A 27,371-nucleotide genomic window follows, 5' to 3' on the forward strand; every position below is an offset into this window, starting at 1 on the left:
TAAAAACTGAGGTGTCTGTTGTGTGTATATTATTACTTACCTTAATAGCTTCTTCCTCCTCTTTAAATACTGGCTCCATTTTAGCTAAAGGGGCTAGAAATTCGGCTGCAGTGAGTGGCCTTGTCATCATTTGGTCAAGTCGTCGCTCATTAAGAACAGTTTTGACAGCCTGTATCATACTACCTTGAGTGTATCCATCAGAGATCTTTGCCAAAGAGCTTATGTCTAAATTTTTTGTGATGATGCCATGATTATTCTTGATTATCTGACTCCATATTACTGAAACAAAAAGATGCAAAAAAGAAAGAAGTCAATCACAAATGATTGGGCACATGGAATAAAGAGATACTGCAAAATAATACATAACATTGCAAGAAAGGTACTCGTGTAGTCTACACTAGGTGTTGGGACAGTTTATCACACTCACACATAATAGCCCATTTTAAAACCTCAACTAACCTAATTTGCATTTCCTTGAGATATGGGAGGAAAATCTGCTTTTGCTGGGTGAAAATATCGTGTTGTGTGGTTGAAGCGCTTACCAGTGCATCACTGTGCTGACATAACTTGAATATTTTAGATTTAGTTTAGTTTAACTTCTACTAATTTTTAGATGGATTTGACAATTTTACAGTTTTAGAGTAAAACAACAAAGGGTAACAATGACAAAAACAAAAAAGTATGTTTTTACTTTAAAATATATTCTTCTAATGCATTTAATAAAGAATGGAGGCAACAACAGCCAAGATTGTTTTATCATTTTAAAAGAATAATTTTGAACACCAGGGGCCTCATGCATAACGGCGTGCATAGAATTCACACTATAACATGGCGTAAGCACAAAAGTAGAAATGTGCTTATGCACAAAAAAATCCAGATGCATAAATCTGTGCGTTCATCCACTTCCACATTCTTCCGCTACATAAATCCCAGTCAGCATGAAAAGTAACGCACGTGCATGCTGTCCCACCCCGTCTCCTCCCAGAATTACGCCTCTTTGAATATGCAAATCAATATAAATATCTCTTAAGCTCAGTGTTCTGTGAAAAGGCAATGGCAAAAGCATGGAGGGAAATAGAAGAAGTTCAGCGAATACCGAGTGAAGGCAAGGAAAAATGTACTATTTGTTGGTTTAAACAGTGGTATAAACAGCAAAAGGAAGTTGAGAGTCGGAGACTCTTGAAAGCTCAAGTTCACAAAGTCGCACAGTGCCTGAAATAAAAAAGAAGTTGTCAGCTATCAAAGTCGCCATGAAAAGGTGAGTCGTAGCCCACTATCTGAGTTTCATATGAAAGCTTATTAGGTTACAGAGAAAAAAAATAGGCACACAGTGGGGGAAAAAGCATGAAATATCAACTTTAACCTCGAAATTTCCACTTTAATCACATAGTTTATTTTGTCATTAAAGTAGAACATCAGAAACTTAATCTTAAAATTGTTTAATTTACTAGTTTCTCAAATCCCATCGTAACTAAAGTAGCACATTAAATGCTTTGTTTTGTATTTGATCTTCTATGTGCTCTATGTGTGTGAATCACTATGTGCTTCTGGGCTTTCTCTTCCTCCGACAGGACACACAATCCATTACATTCATAATATTACAGCTCTCTGAATAATTAAAATACTGAGATGTACACTTTATCATTTTCATAGGTAGATGTTAAGCCAACTGTAAGCTTAGAATGCTGATTCTTCAAAATTTTTAAGGAACATTGAAATATCTTCGTAGTACATGTTTAATTATTTTATCCTTCCAGTGTCATGCCAGTCCCAGCAAGCATACACTGCGAGGCAGGAACAATCCATGAACTGAGCGCCAGATCCTTACTAGCACAGCGACACCATGTCCTCACATGTTTAATTATTAGCAATATAGATTATTTAAATGAAGCTAAAGTTTTATCTGTATAATATGATAAACCTATATTTTGCTGCATTTCATCTTAAAAATGATATCGTCATCATATGTAAATACTCGCTTTATAAAGTGGCTCAGGTTGTGCAATATTATAATTGTAGTGCAAGTTTACAGTGAGGTGATTGTACTAATAAGTACAAACAGTTCTACAAGGACCACTTAAAGGACTGATTGAGTGCGTTTATAGTTCTTGGGATGAAACTCTTTCTGAACCGCGAGGTCCGTACAGGAAAGGTTTTGAAGTGTTTGCCGTGTGAGAGCAGTTCAATAGGCAGCATGACTGAGGCAGCGTGTGCTTGATGCTGTATACAGATAATTCTCTTTCCGATCAGCTGCGCCAAGTTGTACAGTGAGAGTAATATGGAAAAAGATGATCTGCTGTGGCAACCCCTAACAGGAACAGCTGAAAGAAGAAAAACAAGGTGCAGTGAAAGTAACAATGCTAAAGCAGCTATGGTATTTGGAATAGTTTGGCTATTCCGTGGACCATTATATTGTTACAGGTTAATTTCAATCAGATGCATTAAACTAATAAACAATATTGGTGTTAATTTCAATGTATTTATAAAGCTGCATCAGGGATGTGTATCTAAAAAAGAAAGTGTAACCACACTGGAACAGTAGCACTGCTTTGACGCTGGGTGCCGCCAGTCTGCAAAACCGAGCACAGAACTTGGGTATGCCAGGGTATGAGCTACTGTGGAAATGTGCATGGCTTTAGGCCAAGTTTAAGTTTTTTATATCACGATTTGAATGTGGAAACAGGTTTACGCAACATTTTTGTGCGTACGCACCATTTATACATGTGGCCCCAGGTGCTTTACTGATGATTGACATTATAACTGTTTATAGCTACATCTGATTCTGTCAACCCTTTAAATAACCAATCGGAAAATTTGTATACTGCACGGCAGAAATGACCCACACTATGATGCTTTATCTGTCTCTGAGAAGAATGATATACTGTATAAGCAAAATTAATGGGTAAAGAATGCATTGTGTATAAAATACATACACAAGCCTTGCTATTTTGAAATGTTACGTAGAGTTCTGGATCCTGCAAAAAAGGCAACTCTCTATTGAATTACTTCAATAATTATAATAATAATTATATAATAATAATAATTAATTACAATTTAATAATTATTGAATTAATTGAATTATATTGAATTATAATTATTGAATGTTTTGGATTGAAATAACACATAGTGTTTTAACAATCCCATTGGATTTAACCGGGGTTACAGGTAATGAACTTAAAATCCTCACATATAAACAAAAATCTCTCATGTGCTCCTTGATGCTAAACTGCTAAAGTATAATTCATTTTCACATATTTTATCTTCCCTTCCACATAAGAGGGAATAATTTGAGAGAATATAGAACATTGCTTACCACACTGACTTATAGGACGTGGGTTGGGATTCTTGCAGTTGCGTAAGACAAGTTTGCGAGATAGGAATATGGAATAGTATATTAAAATTGATTTATCCCTATGTACTCACCCAGAAGTGCTCCAAACCATGGCCATTAATGGATTAGGATTGTGACACCATGGCAGTTTGAGAAGTACATAAAGATTTTTCTCAAAATGTATATCTTAGTGATGCTGGATCTAAATAACGATGCTCACAGGTTGGATCTTGACCCAGGTACATTTTAGACTACAGTATTTTATGTGATATAAGTTTATTTAATGAAAGATGTGCAGGTGAATTATGGAATGTTTGCCACATATAAAACTAGAGTGAGTGGTTGGTCTCGTCCGATGCGAGAGATGGATGTCTGAAGTGGAGCTCCGCTAGCAGCGGTGTTATTTTTCATATTATTTGCTTATTATCCTGAGATATCTTGTATTTATTCAACCCGAGAGGGACTGCTACAGTATATGTAAGCACATATAAACATGGCCAACAAGAAGGGGGGTCCGAAAAGATCGTAAACTAAAGCTACACCCGAGCTAAGATCAGCAAGCCCTAGTTCAAGATACGGCCTTTCAGAGACAGACCTGGATCAGATGGGCGAAAGTACAGACTCCTCTGGACCACGGTCCGCTACATTGTCACGGCTGAGAGCGAAAAGGGGAGCGAAGGTACGATCGTGAGTGCAGATCTCGATAACTCGCCGATCGGAGAAGATCACCTGAAACTGGAAAAGGCCTTGAAGTCCGCGGCTTCAATTACTCCATGTGAGCCGGGAGCAGCGGGGACACCGGCTACAGTAGAGTCTGCTGCTTCATCTAAGGTACAAGAAAGCACAATTGAAATGTCTAAACTGCAGGTGATACTCGCTAAGCTCATGCAAGATATAAAGAAAAGTGAGAAGGCTAATGAGAAAGCAAGGGTAAAGGCGATTGAAAAAATGAGACCGGAGGTGAGACAGGAGTTGAAACAGGCAAATGAATGGCTGCGACAGAAATTCCAACAGGCAAACGAAACGCAGCGGCTGGAATTGCAACAGGCAAATGAAAGGCTGTGACAAGAGATGCAACTTGAGCTGCGACAGGTGCTGGGTAAAACTGAAGAGCACATTCAGGAAAACTCTGTTAAACTGAGCACGCTTACTGATCAATTGGAGGATCTCAAGGAGACATTCACGACTCGGATTGAAATAGCCGAAAATTTAGCTGCCAGTGCCGAGGAAAAAGCAGTAAATGTCAGCCCCGAATGCAAAAAACTCGGAGACAGACTGGCTGCTTTGGAAGATGGAAGCAGAAGGTATAATGTCAGAATTGAAGGTCTGCCTGAGAATCGAGAAAGTTCAAACCCTGTGAAATTCGCAGCTGAACTTTTTTTCTAAAATAATCGGGGACGACTTTAGAGCAGAATCTGAGATAGCAGCGCTTACGCGCGCGCGGATCAAACACCGTAGACCCAGACCAAGATCTTTTATAGTTCGTTTTGAAAGATTATCATTTAAGCTAGAGGTGATGGCACTCCTCAGAAACAAGGAAGATATTATATATGAAAATAACCACATTCGTATCTTCCCTGACTTCTCTCCAGCAACAGCTACTAAACGCAGCTTTCTACAACATTAAACAGCGGTTTACAACAAGCCAGCGTCAAATACAGCCTCTTGTATCCGGCAAAACTGAAAGTGGAATGGCAGGGTCAATTTTATGTCTTCGCTAGCAAGGAAGAAGCAGAAAAGGAATTAAGAAAGCTGATCCCGGGACTATTCTGATACATAATAGTGAGTCATGGCGGTTAATGATAAAGCAAGGATTAATAATCTACTGTCTGATCTATTTGTTTAAAATACAGGTTTTTATCAGCATATATTCTCATATATTCTCATTATTACTTAGTATTACTAGGGCGCTATCTGTTTATGTTTTATTGTGCTTAATTACTTTTTCTTTTTTCTTTTTTTTTTTTTTTTTTAATTAACTGATTATTTCATCTCTACCCTAAATGTGAATGTTCAATATCATACCCTTGGTTTATTGTTATTGCTATTACTGCATTAAGACTTATGCTTATTCTGGACACATTTTTAACACCATCCCGGGTTTATTATCTGGGTGTATCATCTTAATGCACTAAAATTGCTGAAGACTATATATATATTTTAAGTGCAAAATTTTTTTTTAAAGACTATATTGGTAATAGATATCTCTATCTTTTAACCCTAAAGCGCTGCATGGGGCTTGTTTTGCTTTGGACGTGCTCTGTCTCTGGGTATGTCAGAGGACTGGGACTGTGTGAAGTGGGTTTTAGCCTCACTTGGGGAGGCAAAAGGGAGGGTGGGGGTTAAGGGGAGAGAAAGAGAGCAGGCTTGATCTATACCTAATCTATCCTCTCAATCTTTATATTTATAACTACCAACGTAATAATAAGCTGCATGGCAACAACTCTAGGGGAAATAGGAAATTAAGACCAAGCTGTCTCACTTCCAGTTAAGACTATAAAATGACATCAAAAACTCAGAATCAGTGTCTCCATGATGGGACAGTTAACTTCGTAAGCTGGAATGTTAAAGGCCTGAATCACGAATTAAAGAGAAAGAAAGTACTCTCTCACCTAACAGGTCTAAATGCTAAAATAGTATTTTTACAGGAAACCCACTTACTAAGCAAGGATCAGTTCCGCTGCAAAAGACTGGACTGGCCAAATGTTCCATTCTAGTTTTACAAAGAAAACTAGAGGTGTGGGAATTCTCATACATAGAACAGTACCATTTGTAGCATCAGATGTAGTATTGGATCCTGAAGGGAGATATGTAATGGTCATGGGAGACTTATCTAACTGTAAAATGATTTTGATAAATGTTTATGCACCTAATGTTGATGATAAGGAATTTATACAAAATTTATTTGCATCCATTCCCAATCTGAACACTCATAAAGTTATAATGGCTGGGGACTTTAATTGTGTTCTAAATCCACTTTTAGATAGGACTTCCTCCACAGGGGAACGCATCTAACACGCAAAGATAATTACAAAGTTTATAACTGATCACAACTTATCAGACCCTGGAGGTTTTAAACCCAAATTCAAGAACATATTCTTTCTACTCACCAGTACATCATTGCTACTCAAGGATTGATTACTTCTTTATAGACAATAACTTCTTGCCTAAGATTAAATCTTGCAAATACGATGCTATTGTTATTTCTGACCATGCACCTATGATCTTGGAGCTAAAATTACTAAGCCCCATACACTCACCCGCAGATGGCTCAACCCGCTTCTATTAGCTGACGAGAATTGTACGAATTTATATCCAAACAAATCAAATTCTTTCTAGAGACAAATACATCCCCGAGATCTCTGCAGGAATACTCTGGGAAACTCTTAAGGCCTTCTTAAGAGGACAGATTATCTCATATCTTTCCCACAGAAATAAATCAAGCCAAGAAAGTAGCAGAGATAAAAAGCGAAATTACTAAAATAGATGAAGAACATGCCAGACTACCAAGCGAGACTCTACATAGGAGGAGGCAGGCTCTACATTCAGAATTAAACCTCTTGACAACTAAAGAAACTGAACAACTAATTTACAAATCCAGACATCATTACTATGAACATGGAGAGAAAGCTAATAAGCTTTTAGCTCAACAAATTCACAAGCAAGAAGTGCAACGCAATCTCGTAATCACCAACACGAACAGAGATAAAATCGAACACAAAAATATAATGCACACTTTCAGAGACTACTATAAATCCCTATATACTACTGAGTTTAAAGAAGACAATACACAATCTAATGCATTTCTGGATACATTACAGATACCACAAATAGACACTTTTAGTGTGGAGGAACTTGATAAACCTCTGGTTTATCAGAATTACTAGATGCTATAAAGTCACTCCAAGGTGGAAAGCAGCAGGCCCTGATGGCTACCCTGCAGAATTTTACAAGAAATTCTCCGCTCAGCTAGCTCCCTCCTATTAGCAACATTTACAGAAGCCAGAGATAACCAATCTCTTCCACAAACCTTTCGCCAAGCACTAATCACTGTTTTCCAAAACAAAATAAGGACTTATTACAATGTGCATCATACAGACCAATTTCATTTCTGAATAACAACGTTAAAATACTCTCTAAAATCATAGCTAGAAGGATGGAGAAAGTGCTCCCTGGTAATATCACAAGACCAAACTGGATTTATTAGGGGCCACACTTATCTTCAAATCTTCGACGCCTGTTTAATGTAATATACTCACCAACTAAATCAAACACCCCAGAAATATTATCATTATTGGATGCAGAAAAAGCATTCGACATGATTGAATGGAAATACCTTTTTACTACATTGGAGAAGTTTGGGTTTGGCCCGAACATTTGTGCATGGATTAAATTACTGTAAACTAACCCAGAAGCTTCAGTTTGCATCAACAACATTTGCTCAGACTACTTTAAACTAGAACGTGGTACTAGCTGCTGTTTGCGATTGCCATTGAACCACTGGCAATACATTGTTGAAATACTGATCAGATAAAGGGGATTAGCAGAGAAGGACTGGAACAGAAAATTTCATTATATGCAGATGATACGGTACTGTATATATCGGACCCAGAAAATTCTGTGCCTGCAGTCTTAGCAGCACTCACAGAATTTCAAAAGATCTCTGGTCTCAGAATTACTCTGAATAAAAGTGTACTCTTTCCAGTGAATTCTCAAGCATATAATATTAGATTAGATACCCTACCTTTTATCATTGCAGAACAGTTTAAATACCTAGGGGTAAACATCACAAGTAAACATAAAGCTCTTATCAACAAAATTTCGCCGTCTGCATGGAAAAAATTAAACAAGACTTGCATAGATGGTCAACCCTTCATCTCACACTAGCTGGAAGAATTAACACTGTTAAGATGAATATTCTTCCTAAGCTCCTTTTTTATTTCAAAACATTCCCGCAATAGAAGTAAAATCCTGCAGTACTTCTTTGTATTCCTTGCTCTGTGCTCCAATAAACAGACGTTATCAGCAATATACAAATAACCCAATTGTGCTCCACTCACTTAGAATCTGGAACCAATGTAGAAAGCATTTTAAGAAGCTTCTATCTGTGGCACCTCTGCAAGAGAACCACCTCTTTCAACCTTCACAAACACATGCAGTTTTTAATATCTGGAAAAAAATTGGAAATTCACTTGCTTAGAGATCTTTATATAGACAACGTTTTTTCATCCTATGAACAATTACATTCCAAATTGAACATTCCAGCTACACATTTCTTTCACTATCTTCAAATCAGGAACTTTGTTAAACAGAACCTTCCAGATTTTCCTCATCTTGCACCCTCATCCATGCTGGAAAAATATTGGTCAATCTCAAGGACTTAGACTACATCACTACAATATATAAAATCATTTTACAATCCCTCCCTTTCAAAGATCCAAGAGGACACTGGGAAAAAGATCTCTCAATTAATATATCAGAAAAGGAGTGGAAAGTAGCAATGCAGAGAATTCACTCGAGCTTCTTATGCGCAAAGCATACAATTATACAACTCAAAATTATATATCGAGCACATAGTCTCAACTAAAACTCTCCAAAATGTTTCCAGGGCATGATCCAACCTGCAAACGTTGCAACCAAGTCCCAGCCTCACTGGGTCACATGTTCTGGGCCTGCACCAAATTAACATTATTCTGGACAAAAATTTTTAATTACCTTTCAGACAGCCTTGGACTCACAATCACTCCTAACCCATTAACAGCTGTGTTTGGGGTTCTTACAGAGGGGCTTAAAGTGGAGAAAGACAAACAAATTGTGATTGCATTCACTACACTTTTGGCACGCAGACTTATTCTGATAAACTGGAAGAACCCAAACTCTCCAAGTCAGTAGGAAACCGATGTGTTATACTATTTGAAATTGGAAAAAATCAAATACTCAGAGGATCCGTACAGACTTTTTTCAAAACATGGCAGGATCTAATCGGTAATATTTTAAAAGAAGCTCAAAAAGCACAGAGAATTTATTAATTTAGGTATGTTTACAAGCCTTAAATTTCACGCCGTTTGGCTTGCTGTCTCTCTCAGGGGTGGGGATCGATCTGTTCTTAACTCAGTTTTTCTTTTTGTAAAAACTTGATTGCTTTGTATGGATTGCAATAAAATTAATAAAAAAAAAAAATAACAATAAAAAAAAAATAAAACTAGAGTGTATTGTTACATCTCGACAGATACAGAAAGTTATGGGACTTGTACCTATTTGGACTATGAAACCAGTCCCTGAAAAAAGTGCATCTGCTATGTCAGAGTACTATTAAAAATTCCAAATGAAATGGTGAAGTAGTAAATACAACACATATCCATCAAAGATACAGGTCCAGTGAGAGGAAAGAGGTCAGCTAGAATTTGCATGGGACATCAGAGAAGGGCATAAAAAGGGATGTTGGAACCACGCAAATGTTGACACATGACTAGGAAGCTGTAGAACTATTTAGTGTACAGCATGAGTGGAATGTGATCCAAGTGGCATGTACCAGGGCTGTTACACTGGGATAAGTTCAGGCTAGAGAGCAACAGTAGTGTAGCGAATACAATGTGTTCTGTGGCTGTAAAAGTATTGTAAAGTATTATGGTAGTGGTGCATTGATGACTTATTCCAGGACTACAACACTGGACCATAAATAAGGTGTCCCCTTCAACCAGTAATAGTAGGGTAGATAAATAGTTCCTGTGTTCCAAGAATTTTGTTTCATTTTCATTTTTTGTTCTATTTCAACTGTACTTGAATAAACAGCCTTAGTGCTACATTCCTTTTTTGAACTTCATCTTGGTACAAGTGCCTTGTTTCATTAGACTTTCTAGTTGGTTGCTAAAGTATTCCATGTATGGCTACGTTCCATCCCTCTTCTGAGATGCTAATGAAAGGTCCCTTTACCATAATTTCCTAGGATCTTTGGGTAGATTCTTTGAACTAATTTTATATATTGTTGGAACACTATCTGAGTCTTCATCAAGACTAACCAGTATGGCCTCTGTATGTGTCTGAGATGTGGAAAGCTGGGTAGTTTTAACAAAACTTCAAATTTGTGTATAGGAAAAATGTGTGTAGCTGGGAAGGTGAATTTTGGAGCATAATTGTTCAGAAGATGCAAACACATTGTCTATATAAAGACCTTAAAGTGTCTTCATCCATAGTATTTCCCATAGGTTAATTACAGAGGAGGTATGAGAAAGTGGAAAAGGATGACTGTCGTGTATAGCAGTCACAGATAAGAGCTTCTCCACCTTAAAAGGCATCCTGCATTGGTTCCATTATTTAAGTGATGGATGAGTGCATTGCTGGTAAATTGACAATAGTTATTTGGAGTTATATGGTGTGGTAGGAGCACAAAGAAGATTGAGAAGAATATTTGCTTTGCATTGCAAGTCAGGCCCATGTATATTTATACATTTTTGGCAATTTCCAAATGTTTACTGAACATATTTGCTACTCGGTAGTACATTGAAAGTTAGGTAGTGCAATGCCACCTTCTTCTTTAGATCTTTCTAGAGTCTCTGGATGCATCATGACCATTTCAATTCCAAATGAATGATGCTATGATTGAGTATAACTTCTGAAAGAATGATTTGTTTAGGCATGTAGGGATGCTCTGGAATAGATATAAAAACTTGGGGAGGATGTTCATTTTGACAGTATTAATTACCCCTGCTAAGGTGAGATTGAGGGTGGACCACCTGTTAATACCGTCTTTGATATTTTTCCCCCCACAGTATTTCCAAAATTGTATTGATAAAAGTCTTTGCATTTAATTATGATGGTTATCCTCAAATATTTAAACTGTTTTGATATTATGAATTAATAGGCATCCAATCAGGTATGTTTTACAAGATAATGCACTGGGAAAAGCACACATTTACGCAATTTAAGTTTGAATCCATACATTTTCAAATTCTAATAACACCTTAAGACTAATGGTAGAGAATTGTGGGTCTGATATATAAAGCACCTTATCATTTGTCTAGAGTGACAATTTCTGTTTATATTCTTTTCTGATAATCCCCTTTATCATCCAGAGAGGAATAGCCAATGGCTCAATAGCTAAAGTTAAAAGCATTGGTGATAGTGGGCACCCAGGTGAAGTGCCTCATTCTTATATGAGACAATCTGAGCTTGTGTTATTAATATGGACTGAGGTTCTGAACTAGCATAAAGTAGTTCAATCCACAAAGATATATTGGTATAAAACTCTCGCCTTTGCAGTGTAGGATAAAGGTAATCTAATCATATTTTATCAAAGATGTTTTCTGCATCCAAAGATAGTAAGACTTCTGATGAGTTAGATTTTATGGGTGAGTAAATTGCATTAAAAAGGTATCAAAGGTTTGAGACTGAGAGCCTGCCTTTACTAAATCGTTTTGTCATGCGATATTGTTGAGAATAAGCACTTTCTCAATCCTTCTGCCTAAGACATTTACTAGTATTTAAGACTATAATTCTCAACTGGAAAAGCAAAAGTGATAACTAAGTGGCTTGGTTAACAAAACATCGAAATTTTGGGTCCATGGACATGAAACTCCCCACACCATAATCCCATTGAGAACTTGTGGTCAATCCTTAAGAGGCAGGTGGACAAACAAAAAACCCACAAATTCTGACAAACTCCAAGCATTGATTATGCAAGAATGGGCCGCCATCAGTCAGGAAGCCCAGAAGTTGATTGACAGCATGCCAGGGCAAATTGCAGAGGTCTTCATAAAGGACCAACACTGCAAATAGACTCTTTGCATAAACTTAATTCAATTGTCAATAAATGCCTTTCAAACTTTTGAAATGCTTGTAATTATACTTCAGTATACCATAGAAACATCTGACAAAAAGATCTAAAAACACTGAAGCAACAAACTTTGTGAAAACCAACACTTGTGTCATTCTCAAAACTTTTGGCCAAGACTGTACACGATGCAAATTGTGGTAAGTCTTTATTTTTCTTTGGAAAAGTAGTTATTAATGCTTTGCTTAATGTTTGGGGTAGAATTTTATTTTCTCTAGCATCTATGAATATTGAGAATAACTACAAACAACCTAACTTGTTTGAATTTTATTTTTGCTTTAGAAATTTCCACTCTGAAACAATATGGGCCTGTAGCTTTTCTACTTTTGAGTGTGTTTATGGCATCCTGTACTTCTAAAAAAATGTCTATGGTTTATCAGATTCTTCTGCACTAGGAATATTGAGCTGTAGTATTCATATTTGATCAGAAAACACAGTAGCTTGTGTCTCATCCTTTTTACACTGAGAGGAATATAAGGACTTATAGTATTCCTTAAATGTTACATTTACTTATTTGGCTACTGCTTTTATAAAAGATGATTTACAACATTTGAGATGCAATAGATTACATTCCTTTTTTCCAACTGGAACACAGGCTGATGAAGTGACTTTCTCACAGTTTATTTCCAGTTGCACTGGCAATTGTTATTATTGCATTCCTGCTAATTGATTTGTTGAGCTAGAATCTTGGTAACCTTCCCTCTGTGGTCATAATAAAGATGTCACGATTTTAAAAATAAGTTGTTCCATTTCTCTTATTGTCAAGAAATTAAATACTGATTGTAGAGCCAGTCTTTTCCTATAGAGAACTTCACTGGAGATCTTGCATATTTGTTATCTATTCTATAAGTCTCTATAACACTTATTTTTACCAGAGTCTATGAAAAAACTCGTAGATCTGGCCCACCTTAAAACCATTCGCAGCTCTCCGCCAGCATCCTTTGTCCAGTAAATGTGCCGATAAAGACAAGCTACAAGCAGCCGGCTATTCCACCCCCCCACCGACTTAGAACATGCACAAACTTCTCCCAGCTCATGCCTTGATTGATTATCTGGGAGTGAAGTGGAGTTTTAGAGTGGAAGTAATAGATCGTTATTTGGAACACATGCATTTCATGTGTGTTCCGTTTCTACAGTAATCTGTGTAAACACATTGTTAAAACAAACTTTTTCATATTTTAGTAATAAATGTTACAAAATGTAGGCATAAACTATAGAATGTGTGAAGCATGAAGTCCAAACATCAAATAAACACTTTCACAAAAGGTTCAAGAATGATACAACAGCTTCTGTGGCTTAGTGATAAAATTTGCTGACTGAGGGCGCAGCAGGTTTGCTGTACCTCAGAGACCCAAGTTTGATTCTTTGCTGGGGAGAAAGTGTTACTTTTTTTCTTTTTAACCTCAAACGGACATAAAATTTATAAATTGGTATGCACTGTCAGTTAATGAGATTGTTATATTTTCGTGTGGGATGCTCCTTTTAAAAGATTTTTTTAACAATTGAGACTGCAATTAACATGATCAAGTGTCCTTATAACTGTTATTTTTAAGATCCATAACACACAGACAGACATAGCACTGCGTAATAGAGAGACAGACAGGCAGAGAAGTCACTAGATATATAAATAAACAGGGAAGGCACATGTACTGAAAGAAAAAAAAGATCAACATGTGCGTTGATCCTGCTGCACTGAATAAGCTCACATGCTCTAAACCCCCAAGGGTCTGACTCTAAGTAACAGCGCAAGTACAGACGCAAACCAAGTGTAATCAAGAGTCCCTGGTTCAATCCCCACTCACCCACTGCTCTTTTTGTTAATATTATACAGTACACACATATGCTTGGTTTGCATCTGTACTTGCGCTGTTACTTATAGTCAGATCGGGGGTGGGGGTTAGAGCATGTGAGCTTATTCAGTGCTGCAGGATTAACGCACATGTTGATCTTTTTTTTTCTTTCAGTACATGTGCTTTGTGCAGCAGGATCTTAAAAACAACAGTTATAATGACACTTGTTCATAATCATTTCTGATGGCTTCCTAGTCTCTATAGTTTGTTTTTGTGAGAGATATATGAAATAATTTGCTCTCTTAAAACATCTGAAGATACTTTAGTTTAAAAAAAAAATCACTTTGTTTGGAAATTAATTCTATGAAGTGGTTGTCTACCAATGACACGGGGTTAAGACGTCAGTTGCAAAAGGAGTATAATCGGCAGTTTTAGAAGTTATTGTTGCTGTTGTTATTGACCTATGTAAGTCTGGATTTAAAAAACAATTAAAGTCTCTAATGTTGTGAGCGCTTAAATTAGGAACCAGTGGAAATTCTGTCATCCACATTAGGTGCATATAGATTTGCCAGAATAATTTAGATTTTAATAAGTTCCCCACCACTATGGCATTGTGCCTTTCTGGTTTAAATAATAAATGCTAAAAGTGGGATTATTTTTGCAATATAATTCCACATTACTAGTTTTCTTACTGGATTGAACAAGTCTTTCATAGTATTTTTTTCAGTTAAAACCGGCCCTTATACTTGTTAGATGTGTCTCCTGTAAACACTGTCTTGTCCTTTAAGCCAATGAGATGGAAGAATACTTTTCTCTATTTACATCGTGATTGTTTAGTTTATAAAGTTCAAAGATTGATAAAAGATTTCCTGCTTCTGAGTGTTAGAAGACATTTTGTGATCTTAAGTAAAAAAAATAATTTCAGATTTATGCTTTAACTCTGATTTCATGTCTTTATTGCCATGTGTTATGATTAACAAGTTAGCCCATAAATTATCACTTACAATGGTGAGAATAAAAGAATAAGATGCTCTCTTTCCTTTCTCACCCACCCAACATTCCTTCATCTAGCCTCCCCAAATGAGACTAAGATCAAGCATTGCAGAGTCAAATTCCTTTCACATGCTGAGAGAAACTGTGAAGTTAAGATAAAACTGAGAAATCAACAGTTAAAAGCCCTTAGATCTTTATAATACAGTAGTACAATCCTGGAGTAAGATAGTGAATAGTCACCTCAAAAGAGAAAAAAGGTATATTTAGATAGCTGAAAGCCATATACTTTTTAATATAAAATATATACTTCAAAAAGACTGCAAAAGATTAAAATATTGGTAATGTATTTGGATGAAAAAAAATATGTAATGGAAAAAAGGGGTGGAATAGTGGCAAATGTGTTATGTTGATACTGGTACAGGAAGCAAGCACAAATATTTAAACAAGTCCCCACTCACTGCTGGCATTCTTCTTTGGATTACGATTACACACTTTGACTTCTGCATTTAGAGCTCTCAGTTGATGTTATAAAGAATTTTGGAATCAATTTTTATTCAGGTCTTGTTAAGCTTCCTCTTGAGAGATGAAGATACAGGATTGATCGTTGACCGTTATTTTTAGTGTAGCCAGAAACATAAAATGCTATTTGATTTCAGCTTTGCATAGACACTGTTTAATGCTGTAAAATGCAACGAGTTTTGCAGAAGTTGTAGAAGAGAAATTGGGGAATGTGCAGATTTGTTAGTTTTTGAATATAATCTCTTTCTGTCAGAGGTGTGTTTTGTCTTGTAGTGCCTTATGGTGACCCTGTTTTCTATCTTTTACTGTTTATTGTGTAGACCCTCATAAAATATCTTAAACCTATACACTTACCACTCTGTGGTCTGGTACTTTAGCCCTTCCTCTCTCCTCCCTTCTTTATCTATAACCTTGGGCAATTATACACAGTGAAAAAAATCAGGAGTTACACTTTAAATGAATTAATATATATGCCCAAAATAATAAGCAAAAAAAAATGAGTGTGACAAATGTACCATTACAACCTAAGTAGCAGTGCATCTTGCATCCATAGGCAGCTCTCTGCTTATCTTCCTTCTAGGTTTGTCTTTGCTACCAGATGGCCTTTAAACGAAGTACTGAAATATGCCACATGACTGACTCAGTATGGTGGCCAAGATAGAGTTTTCTTCATTATGGAGAAATTGCAAGACAGAAAGGTGGTCTTCTCTTCATGGCCAGAGAGGACAGAGCAAGAGAGTAAGGCAAAGTGAACAACCTATACCATTCCAATAAGAAATCCTGGACCAATGGGTGCAAGCTACTATCTTGGTTCATCTATTCCTATTTCAACTGCAATCTAATTGCAATGGCCAGTAAATTAAGTCTACTTGTGTAGAGTTACATTTCATGCCCAAACTTGCTTAGTCAAAACTCCACTGTGGGGGAAGGTGACTTTCTCTATGTTTCATTTTGTTGTCTCTCAACCCCCTTGCATTCTGGAAAAGATGCAAAACCTATTTCTCCCCCAAAAGCATTACTGTAATCTTCACTTATCCTTCCAACGCTTTCTTCCTGTGGGAATGTAATATAAAATTCAACACAGTCATGCCTTTAATATTTGGAGCTCATATAATCTAAAACAAGAATGCTTCTGACATGTCTACACAGCTGACTCCCTACCCATCACAACTGGCATACTTGCACAGCCACACTTAATAGCTTTTTATACCTTTATATATGCTTAACTCTTTTAAGGCTAATTTTTTTTTGTTTCTTATCTCCCAGGGCTGAATATTTTTCCAAAAAATAACATTTTTTAAAAAAGAAAACAAAGCAATTGTTTAACATATCAAATCAACAAAAAAAATTTACTTTTGACAAATATTATTGTCTTGCATGTTGTATGAGCCTGTATACTCTATGATTTCACATACATATCACATAAATTTTACACAGCAAAGTCCTGCAAAGTCTGATCTCGCTCAAAGCAGCCAATTTCAGTCATTGCCACATTGCACTGCTTACAATATGTGTTGCTTTGGTGCCTACTTTTCAATTGTCTGTTGCTTCACTTTCTCACATATATTGTTAGTGTGTACTGTAGCGAGACAAGTCACCCTTTTACCATTGTGCCATTCCACTGCCACCAAGTTTTCTGCCAGCATGAAAACCGTATTGTCACCTCTTTTCATCTTCTGAAACTTTATGAACTGTATGCATGGCATTATAGCTTGGCTCACCCCATGGGATTTGCTTCTGTTTATTACAGAAGTGAATAAAACTTTTCAGCAGCACGTACCTATCACCATGCTGCATAACCTGTCCAAAGCCACCAGGGGACAAAGCATGTTTGGACCAATGCTCCCTGAAGTTATATCACCAGTTCTGTCCCATCTCTATTTGTAATACCACAGCACGCTTCATCTCGTCTTTTGTTGTGGGTTTACACTTTGAAAACGAGAATGCGATGCAAACACAGCCCGCGATTCAAAAAATTTCTCTGCCTACCTGTTTATCTTGTCTGACGGTAGCTGAAAAGCAGCATCAGGAGAGAGCAGCCTGAAGTACAGCAGCTGGTGATCTGTCGTGTCCAACAGCAAGCCATGCCGTCTTGTGAAGTCCATCAGCCAGATCAGCTGTCAACGGATCAATGTCTGTGTATTTATCCCATGCGAACCTTGCCGTAGATGCATCGGCTGTGCGAAGCGCTCAACTGGCAGCAGATCCGCTGGTGCGGCATCGGCTGGTGTTCAGCTGATGCCGACTTCTCACTCTCTTGCTCGATCTCCTGATCACTGTCAATAAAATCCGATTCTGAAAAATCAGAGTCCGACTCCGACAAAACATTGTCTGCTGAGTGTTTTCTTTTCTGCACTCACTTCGCTCCCTTGTCACATGTCGATGCCATCTTGCCATTGTTTACATTTCGCAGCTCACGCACACACTAGGATTAGTTGCCGAGTCAACGAGTCTAGCATTCCTCCAAGCACAGAGGGAATGCCTGTGACGTGACAGTGAGATTTGTCGCCATTAACAGCTGATTATCGCCCTCTATCCCTGGATGTCGACTTTAGTTGACATTCGCCCTCAACCCCTCCTGTCGACAAAAGTCGACATCCACCCTAAAAGAGTTAAAAGACATTATATCATTCAATTAGAACTGTGCTGTGTATTACAGTACACAGAGAAATGATATATATATATATATATATATCTCCCCTTTGGGGTGCAAGCAGCTGTTGCTGGGGGTGCCAGAATCCATCGAGGAAGAAAAATTAAAAACATTATTTGTACAAAATCTTAATTTATCTATCCATTCCTAAATAATTAAATCGGCAGGCTATTTCGTATCGGTGCAATACGCTGCTTGTTAAAACGGATGACTTCTAATCTTACGTGCACTTAGTGCTGCGTGGGTATTATGAACTATCGTATTTGTTCAAGTTCTATTTAAATCTTAAATATAAGTAATTTTTATTTGGTCGACAGAAATATGTTTAGTAGGAATGAAAGTTAAATTTAATCATTGCATAAATTTTTCTTCACCATAGAAATTTAAAGACTAAATCCAACTGCCTGATGGGCTCATCAGGCAGTACACACTCACTGCACCCACTCTCGCGAATCGAACCTCAGACGTCAGCACTAAAGGCGAAGCCTCTCATGTTGCGCTAGGGTGTGTGGTTCGTTTATTTGACAGTATGTAGATCGGGGTGTGTATATATTTATTTATTTATATATATATATACATATATTACTTTTGAGAATGCAACGTATAGTTTTGTCCAGGAGGAAAGCAATGTTGCCTCAAATCAATGGCAACCTTTTGTAGGGTGTGTCCCTGAGACTTATTAATTGTCATCGCGAAGCAGAGCCTTACTGGAAATTTGAGGCATTTCAATTGAAATGGGAGATCAGAGGGTATAACGGTGATGCCAGGACTACATTCAGAGTGTGGCGCTCTGCTGTTTTTTTGTGTAGCTGCCTTCACACAGCTTCTCCGCTGCTGTATAAACAAACGCCATATAAGGCCATCGTTTCTCCTTGCTTTGCGGTTCTGTACTGTTTTATTGTTCGTTTATTATGATTCTTACAGTTATTGTGTAGCTATTCGAGACTTACTTTACTGTTCAGGTACCCATTTCCTTTATTTAATGCAGGGCTTGTATGCGATTTTTTGCTCATTTATTACGATTATATAGATATTTATTGATTCCCTTCTTTAGCTGACTGCCTGCTCATATAAGACGCTCCGCTGGTTTTTTGTGAAACAGCCTTTACACAGCTTCTCCGCTCTTTTATAAACGAACGACACATCCCGCATTAGCGACGTATCCCGCATTAGCCGTGGGCATGACAAACGCCAGCGGCAGCCTGTCTATGAACTTAATTTAAACTTTAGGTTTACACCGTGCTTTGTTTCCGAAGTAGCTGCACTCATGAATATGCCTGTATGTGTGACTCGCTCGCTTCTTATTGTTTCGCGGCCTTCTCAATTGTATAATGCATGTTTTCTTCAGCACTTTTTGGAGCTCTTCCTTGTTTTCTACGTACTGCGTTGACAGTCAGTTCACGTGATTACGTGGGAGGCGTGATGAAGTCACACGAAACTCTGCCCCCCCGCAGCCATCGAGCTCAACCCCATTACAGTATATGGAGAAAAATAGGTTCCAGTTATGACTATTACGCGTAGAATTTCGAAATGAAACCTGCCCAACTTTTGTAAGTAAGTTGTAAGGAATGAGCCTGCCAAATTTCAGCCTTCTACCTACACAGGAAGTTGGAGAATTAGTGATGAGTGAGTGAGGGCTTTGCCTTTTATTAGTATAGATAAATATTAAAATTAAAGGCTTTGAGGGATCCTTGCAGGGAATAAGCAGTGATGGATTTAAAGTTCTCTCACAATATTAATAAAACAAATATGCTACAAATTTCACTGAGTTAGGACTATCTAGTTGTTTAGGCAGTCCTTTGAAAAATGTTTCATTAACAATATGTTTTCTATTCACTTTTCCCTTTTAGTTATCCTCATTCAAGGACTCTAGCTTAATAGGAAACAATAACATTTACTGGTATTTATTATTTGGCCAGTGGTTATTTGTCTTTTTATGACTATGACGCCATTTATGGTAATACTCCATTTCATGGGTCTAAATATTACACCGATTTTCTTATTTAAGAATTCCTTATAAGGAGTCAGGAAGCAGTTAAGAACTTTGGATGCAAAATACAAATTATCCAACTGCAAGAACAATTCTTAATATTCTGGCGAATGTTATACAGTAGAAAACTTACACATATTACACATGCTTTTACAGACAAGAAAAAGCACTTATATGCAAATAAATAGTTGAAATCACAAAACAACGACAGAGAAGCTTTTATCTGTTGCACCTCTGCAAGAGAAACACCTCTTTCAACCCTCGCAAACATATGCAGTTTTTTCAATATCTGGAAAAGATTTGGGATTAAATTGTTTAGAGATCTTTATATAGACAACATCTTTGCATCCTATGAACAATTACAATACAAATTTAACTTTCCAGCTACACATTTCTTTCACTGTCTTCAAATTAGGAACTTTGTTAAACAGAACCTGCCCGGTTTTCCTCATCTTGCACTCTCCTCCATGCTGGAAAAAATATTGCTCAATTTCAAGGACTTAGACACCATCTCTGTAGTATATACAATTATTTTACAGTCCCTTTCAAAGATCCAAGAGGACAATGGGAAAAAGATCTCTTAATCAATATATCAGAAAAGAATTGGAAGGTAGCAATGCTGAGAATTCACTCAAGCTATATGCGCCAAGCATACAATTATTCAACTCAAAATTCTATATCGAGCACATCTGTCTTGCTTAAAACTGTCCAAAATGTTCCCAGGTCAAGATCCAACCTGCAAACGCTGCAATCAAGTTCCAGCCTCACTGGGTCACATGTTTTGGGCCTGCACCAAATAAACATAATTTTAGACCAAAATTTTTAAGTGCCTTTCATACGGCCTTGGTGTCACAAGCCCTCCTAACCGACTAACAGCTATGTTTGGTGTTCTTCCGGATGGGCTTAAAATGGTGACGGACAAACTGATTGCATTCACTACACTATTGGCATGCAGACTTATTTTGCTAAACTGGAAGAATCCTAACTCTCCTCTTTTAAGTCAGTGGGTAACTAATGTTTTATACTATTTGAAATTGGAAAAAATCAAATTCTCAGTTAGAGGATCGGTACAGAATTGTTTCAAAACCTGGCAGGATCTAATCAATAATATTTTAGAATAAGCTCTTAAAGCACAGAGGAAGCAGTTCTTTCCGCATTTCTTCTTCATCCATCTCTATTGCTCTCTTAAACTAATCAATTTAGGTATGTTTACAAGCTTTAAGTTTTACTCCGTTGGCCATGCCCTCTTTCTTAGGGGTGGGGGTTAATTTGTTTTCATCCTGTGTCACACACGCACGCATGGGAGGCAGCTAAAGGGCTCGAGTGAAGGCAGTTCTGAGCCATACCGGGATGTGGCAGAGTGCACCAACTCTCTTTCTCACTTCCCTGTAGACCTAACCCGGGAGGTTCCACCTGTCTCTCTGGACGTCACTTCTGGGACCGAGCCAATGGAGACAGACCTTGCCAGCTCCCGCCCCCCTGATGTCACATCCGGGACTAATCCAATGAAAGATGAACACGTGCCCAATCCTTATGACCTCACTTCCTGCCTCCCCCTTTAAAAGCCTTCCCTTTTCCCTTCTCTGACAGTCTTGTTTTGGACTCTGTTGTAAGCACTTCTGTGCTGTATTTGGAAAAAAGAAAACGACTTTGCAGCCAGGATACCTAATTACATGGGTGGCTGCCCCAAACCTTTTTCTGTCTTTGTCTCGTTTTGTGACACCTGTTTTTTGTGGTAAAAATTGATATATTTGTATGGAATGATTAGAATAAAATTAATAAAATTTAAAAAATAAATCACAAAACATATGTACATGTGTTATGTGATTATCACAGTAATGAATCGAGCTTTATCTTAAATTATAAAAAAAAAAAAAAAAGAGAGTGAGCGAGCAATGTTAACTAAGTGGTAGACACAGATGACAACAAGGCATTCCAGGAGCTGAACATACTATACAATGGAAATTCAACTATAAGTAGGGAAGGTAATTTTTTTTTTCAAAAATGTTTGATTTATATAAATTGTGTACTGTATCTTTGAGGCACAGATATATACTGTAGCTGTTGAATTTGTTACATTTTGGGTAAAAAAAGTTACTATTACAAAATATACTAGGATTTGGGTTCTGTAAAGAATAATGTACATGTATATGCCTGTCTTTATGTTGGTGATCTTCAACCTTTAAGGAGCTTTCAGAACATTTTGAGAAATATCATATCTCACTGTAAGTCAAAATAATTGTAATATCAATTTAAGTCAAGATTAGTCAGCCTCTACTGCCAATGTAATAATACCTCATTATCATAAACCGTTTTCCCTACATTATCAGCAGAATCCTGGTTCAGTTTCAGCGTGTTAATAAAACTTACTGTAAAATGTAGCTTCTACTCAAATATGTATTTAACATTCATTCATCCAGTTAATTTCCCAAGTCTACTTAGTATAGGACACAGGTCCTGATCTGGATAAACTTGATTTTAAAATGGGTGCAATTTCATTATTTATATGAAACCTTTTTCAGCATGACACTTTTAATACGATGCTGCATAAAAGAACTATGTAAATTGCATAGTGGAACAATTCAGTGTCATTAACCTTTCTCTAAGTGGACCTCAAAAAATGATGCTTATTCACCTTTTTTCCAAAGAGAGAAAATCATAAAAAGACTAACAGATTCTTGATATAATTTAAATGACAAATAACTATTTCTAAATATTTGTTAGGAAAACCAGGTAGGTTTGAAATTTTATACTTTGCCTACATGGCTGCATGCTATAAAATTGCAACTGGCAAAAGTTGTGTGTATCTAACTTTGTGTTGACTGATAGTCTTCAGCCTCATAGTGTATTCATTGTTCATAGTTGAAATGTTCTAAAGGTTATTATAACTTAGATTTATAGTCATTAATGTTAAAAATGTGATGTAAAACATACATTTTGTTTTGTTTCATTTTACACATTTTATGGTGCTCTGCACGTGGCAGAAAAGGCTTAACTTCTGTTTTGCCCAATTTCTGCACGGATTTTGAAGACTATACTGCAACATAAAGTGTGCAAAAAAGTAAAACTAAATAACTTATATAATTGACTTTTTTATTTTATTAATCATAAAAAAATTACAAATTGTAATGCACCTGCAATTAAAGGTGTACAGTGTATAAATTTAGAAAATCAAAATTTCCTACCAAATCTAGTAGCATAGTCTGGCCGAGGAATAAGAATTATTTTGTTATATATCTTGCAAAGGCTTTTGAGATCTGCCTCATATGGTTGTTGGGAGGTTCCCACTATCAGCACACGATCTTCAGATTTAATAGATTTTAGGATCTTTGGTAAATCTTTCTTGAGACGCTTTGGATCTAACTATTAAAGGAGAAAATTAGGATTACAAAATTGAATACATAACATTTCAAACATTTCTTTTTTTGTTTGCTTATTTGTGAAAAAGTAATACAATTATCTTCTGATTTTCCATTTCATTGTCATATACCACTTGCATCCACTGGCATACTGGTCTAAGTAATTGTTTTTTCTAAAATAATTAGATAAAAAAATTTTTTTTTCTCTACGTTGTTAGCAGTTTGAGCATTAGGTAATCTCATCTGGTTGTATGTTCTGAAAAGTCATAAGAGTATTGCATTTGCACTAAAATAAAGTTTAAAATTTTCAGTGACTTCTAAACCATCAAGGGATTTAAGAAACTATAGCAAAATAAATATATTTGCTGCTGCTTAGCAAAACAAATTAAAATAGTCACACATATTAAACATTTGAATTGTGAAAATAACAAGAATCACCAACATTTACCTCCTTTTCTTCTTTAGGTACCTTCTTATAAAATGTTTTTTCAGCATCATCTATCCATACAACTGAGGGTTGTAGTTGCCTGGCAACCTGAAAAAAAAAAGAAATAATTTAGGACAGCACCATGGCAAAGTGGTTAGCACTGCTTCCTCCTAGCTTCAGAGTCCTTGAAATTTTTTTGAGGGAACTGACCAGGAAGCACTTTATACGTTTATCCATCTGTATTTCCTGATACTGTGGATTCCATCCATATCACAAAGATATTCAGTCTAGTTGGATTGATGTATCCAAGTTTGCCTTGGCTGAGTATGCAGGTGTGTCCATGTCTGAACCTTTCATTGGACTAGTACCCTGCTAAGGGCTGGTTTATTTCTTGCTCCTAATAATGCAGAGAGAGGCTGCAGATCCCAGTGACCCTGAAATGTGTTGTTTTTCAAAGATAAATTCAAATATAGTTTCCTTCACTGTCACCCAAGTACTTTACACTAGAGTGCAGTCCAAATGAAAGAACTGTAAAAATGAGGAGTTGCCTTTGTAGTACTTAATGTAGTTTATACTGTATGTATATTTTGATCTATTTGATAGTTTTGTAATGTGCAGATTCTGTTTTAAAGATTTACTTTTTGTTTCAGTTTATTTTGAGAGTTTTATTCCCCACATCTCATTCTTTATGTGATGTATTAGGAGCCATAATGTGGCCACAATTGTCTCACTGGTTACATTACAGGATGTGATGGTATAATTATGGCCGTGGTTTCAACATGTTTCATCCCTCATTAAAAAATGAGCTTTTATACAAGTAGGCCTTAGTGTCATGTTTCATAAAAAAGCTCTCTTTAAAGCTCGCTCAGAATACTATTCTACAATAATAGATAGCAATAATAAAAATCCTTGAGTACTGTTTAGAACAGTGGCTAAATTATCAAATGGAAATTCAGATCTACAGTGCAAAATACCACCAGATATTAGCAGTACAGACTTTATGAACTTCTTCAATGAGAAAACTAAAAATATAAGATCCCAGATCTCAGCATCACAGTACAAACCAAATACTAGCTTAGCAGACCCTGTTTCACATTGCATTCAGCACTTTAGTAATTTTAATCCTGTAACTGAGCAAGAAGTTTAACTTTAATTTCTAAAATGAAGCCCACTACTTGTTCCTTAGATCCAGTGCCAACACAACTAGTAAAAAGTTCAATGGATGTTCTTGCAATGCCTATTCTAAACATTATCAATAGTTCATTATTGTGTGTCACAGTACCTGATGCACTAAAAGTGTCAGTCATTAAACCATTACTTAAATAGTCAGACCTAGACCCACACATACTAAATAATTATAGGCCTATTTCAGATTCACCCTTTCTTTCTAAAATACTAGGAAAAGCAGTCGCCAATCAGCTTCAGTCACACCTTACGCATTACAATTTATTTGAGAAATTCCAGTCTGGTTTTGCACTGGTCATAGTACAGAAACGGCACTAATGCGGGTTGTAAACGACATTCTGATATCCTCTGATGAAGGACACTCCACTGTAATTATGTTGTTAGACTAAAGTGCAGCGTTTGACACCATTGACCATTCCATTTTACTGCACAGGCTAGAAAGTGATGTTGGGCTCACAGGCACTGTGCTTGCTCACTTGGTTCAGTTCTTATTTATCAAATCGATTCCAATATGTACAGAAATGTGCTGACAGTACTCCATCATTATACACAGAAGTGAGATATGGTGTCCCACAGGGCTCAGTACTGGGACCTTTACTATTTTCACTTTACATGCTTCCACTGGGATCTATCATTAGGAAACATAATGTTAATTTTCACTCGTATGCAGATGACACCCAGTTATACCTTTTATTTGGATCAAATGAGGTTTCTCTGATGTTGTCTTTAATTAGTTGTGTTAGTGAATTAAAGGAGTGGATGGATGAGAACTACAGTAGACCCTTGACATATGACCTGCCTGACATGCGAACAAATTGATTTACGACCAAAATTTTTGTTTTGATTTACGACCAACAACTTGCATTACGACCCGGATGCGGTCACGTGTATCCGCTCGCGCGATTGTAAACAAACAGCCGAGAGCGTTTGCAAGCAGCAGTCGGAGTCGAGATACGCGTATTTGTGGACATATTTTTTTTCAGTGCAGTGATTTATATCATTTATTTGGATAATTACTATCAAAATGGCCCCAAAGAAGCTAAGTAAGGAAAAGAAGACAACGAATGTAAAGAAAGGGATCTCGATCGAAACAAAGAAGGAAATTGTGCATAAATATGTGAGTGGCATTCGTGTGACCAATCTTGCTAGCATGTAGGCATGGTGAAGCAGCCAGTGCTGATAAAAGGGCTGCCGAAAATTACATACTCCACTTTGAAATGATAACAAAGAGAAATGGCTTTTGCTGTCATCAAGTTTTTAACTGTCATGAAACTGGGCTTTTTTGGAAGAAAATGTCCAGGAGAACATACATTACCCAGGAAGAGCAGAAAATGCCTGGCCACAAGCCTATAAAGGATAGGCTAATATTATTGTTATGTGCCAATGCAAGTGGTGACCTAAAGATAAAGCCTCTATTGGTTTATCACTCTGAGACCCCCAGAGTGTTCAGAAAACATACAGTCATGAAGAATAGGCTAGGGGTCATGTGGAGATCTAATGCAAAAGCCTGGGTAACAAGAGTGCTTTTTCTTGAGTGGATCAGGGAGGTTTTCTGTCCTACTGTTAAGAAATATCTAGAGGACAAAGGCCAACCACTCATGGCTCTCCTAATCATAGACAATGCTCCTGCTCACCCAAGAGACTTGGAAGAAGATTTGGCTGAAGAATTCCCATGGCTTACAGTAGATTTCCTCCCACCTAATACAACTCCTCTACTGCAGCCTATGGACCAGCAGGTTATAGCTAACTTTAAGAAGCTATACACCAAGGAACTGCTCCAGAAGTGCTTCCAGATGGTCTCAGATACAGATTTTACTCTTACAGAGTTCTGGAAGAAACATTACAACATCCTTTCCTGTGTGGGGTTAATAGAGAAATCCTGGGCCAATGTCTCTCTAAGGACACTAAGATCTGCCTGGAAGAAAGTGTGGCCTAAAATTATAGAGGAGAGAGACTTTGAAGGCTTTGTAGAGGAGCCTGAGCCTGCAACTGACCCTCTGGTTGATGACATTGTCACTATAGCTGAGTCCATAGGCTTGCAGGTTGACAGTGGTGATGTTGAGGAACTGGTGGAGGAACACTCAGAGGAATTGTCTACAGAGGATCTTCAGCAACCTCTGGCTGAGCAACAGAGAATGGCAGCTGAGGAGATTTCTGAAGAGGAGGGGGAGGATAAACAATCAGTGCAGCAAATGTCCTCTTCTGAAATAAAGGACATCCTGAAAAAATGGACAGAGCTACAAACATTTGTAGAGAAGACCCACCCAGACAGAGAAAAAGCTAATCGTTGCATT

At 37.1% G+C, this 27,371-nt stretch overlaps 1 protein-coding gene across 2 annotated transcripts in view; it reads right to left on the reverse strand.

Moving 5' to 3' along the window:
* zgc:153738 (uncharacterized protein LOC558115 homolog) overlaps window positions 1–27,371 on the reverse strand; it is a 282,457-nt gene that overhangs the window by 6,963 nt on the left and 248,123 nt on the right. For both annotated transcript variants that reach the window (XM_039753239.1, XM_039753238.1), the window contains 3 exons: window positions 23,914–24,000; window positions 23,292–23,469; window positions 41–279 (listed from right to left, as the gene is read on the reverse strand). In XM_039753239.1, the coding sequence (XP_039609173.1) occupies window positions 41–279; window positions 23,292–23,469; window positions 23,914–24,000 (504 nt within the window). The remainder of the gene's footprint in view (window positions 1–40; window positions 280–23,291; window positions 23,470–23,913; window positions 24,001–27,371) is intronic.

The sequence above is a fragment of the Polypterus senegalus genome, chromosome 5 (genome assembly GCF_016835505.1).
Source record: "Polypterus senegalus isolate Bchr_013 chromosome 5, ASM1683550v1, whole genome shotgun sequence".
NCBI classification, from domain to species: Eukaryota; Metazoa; Chordata; class Cladistia; order Polypteriformes; family Polypteridae; genus Polypterus; species Polypterus senegalus.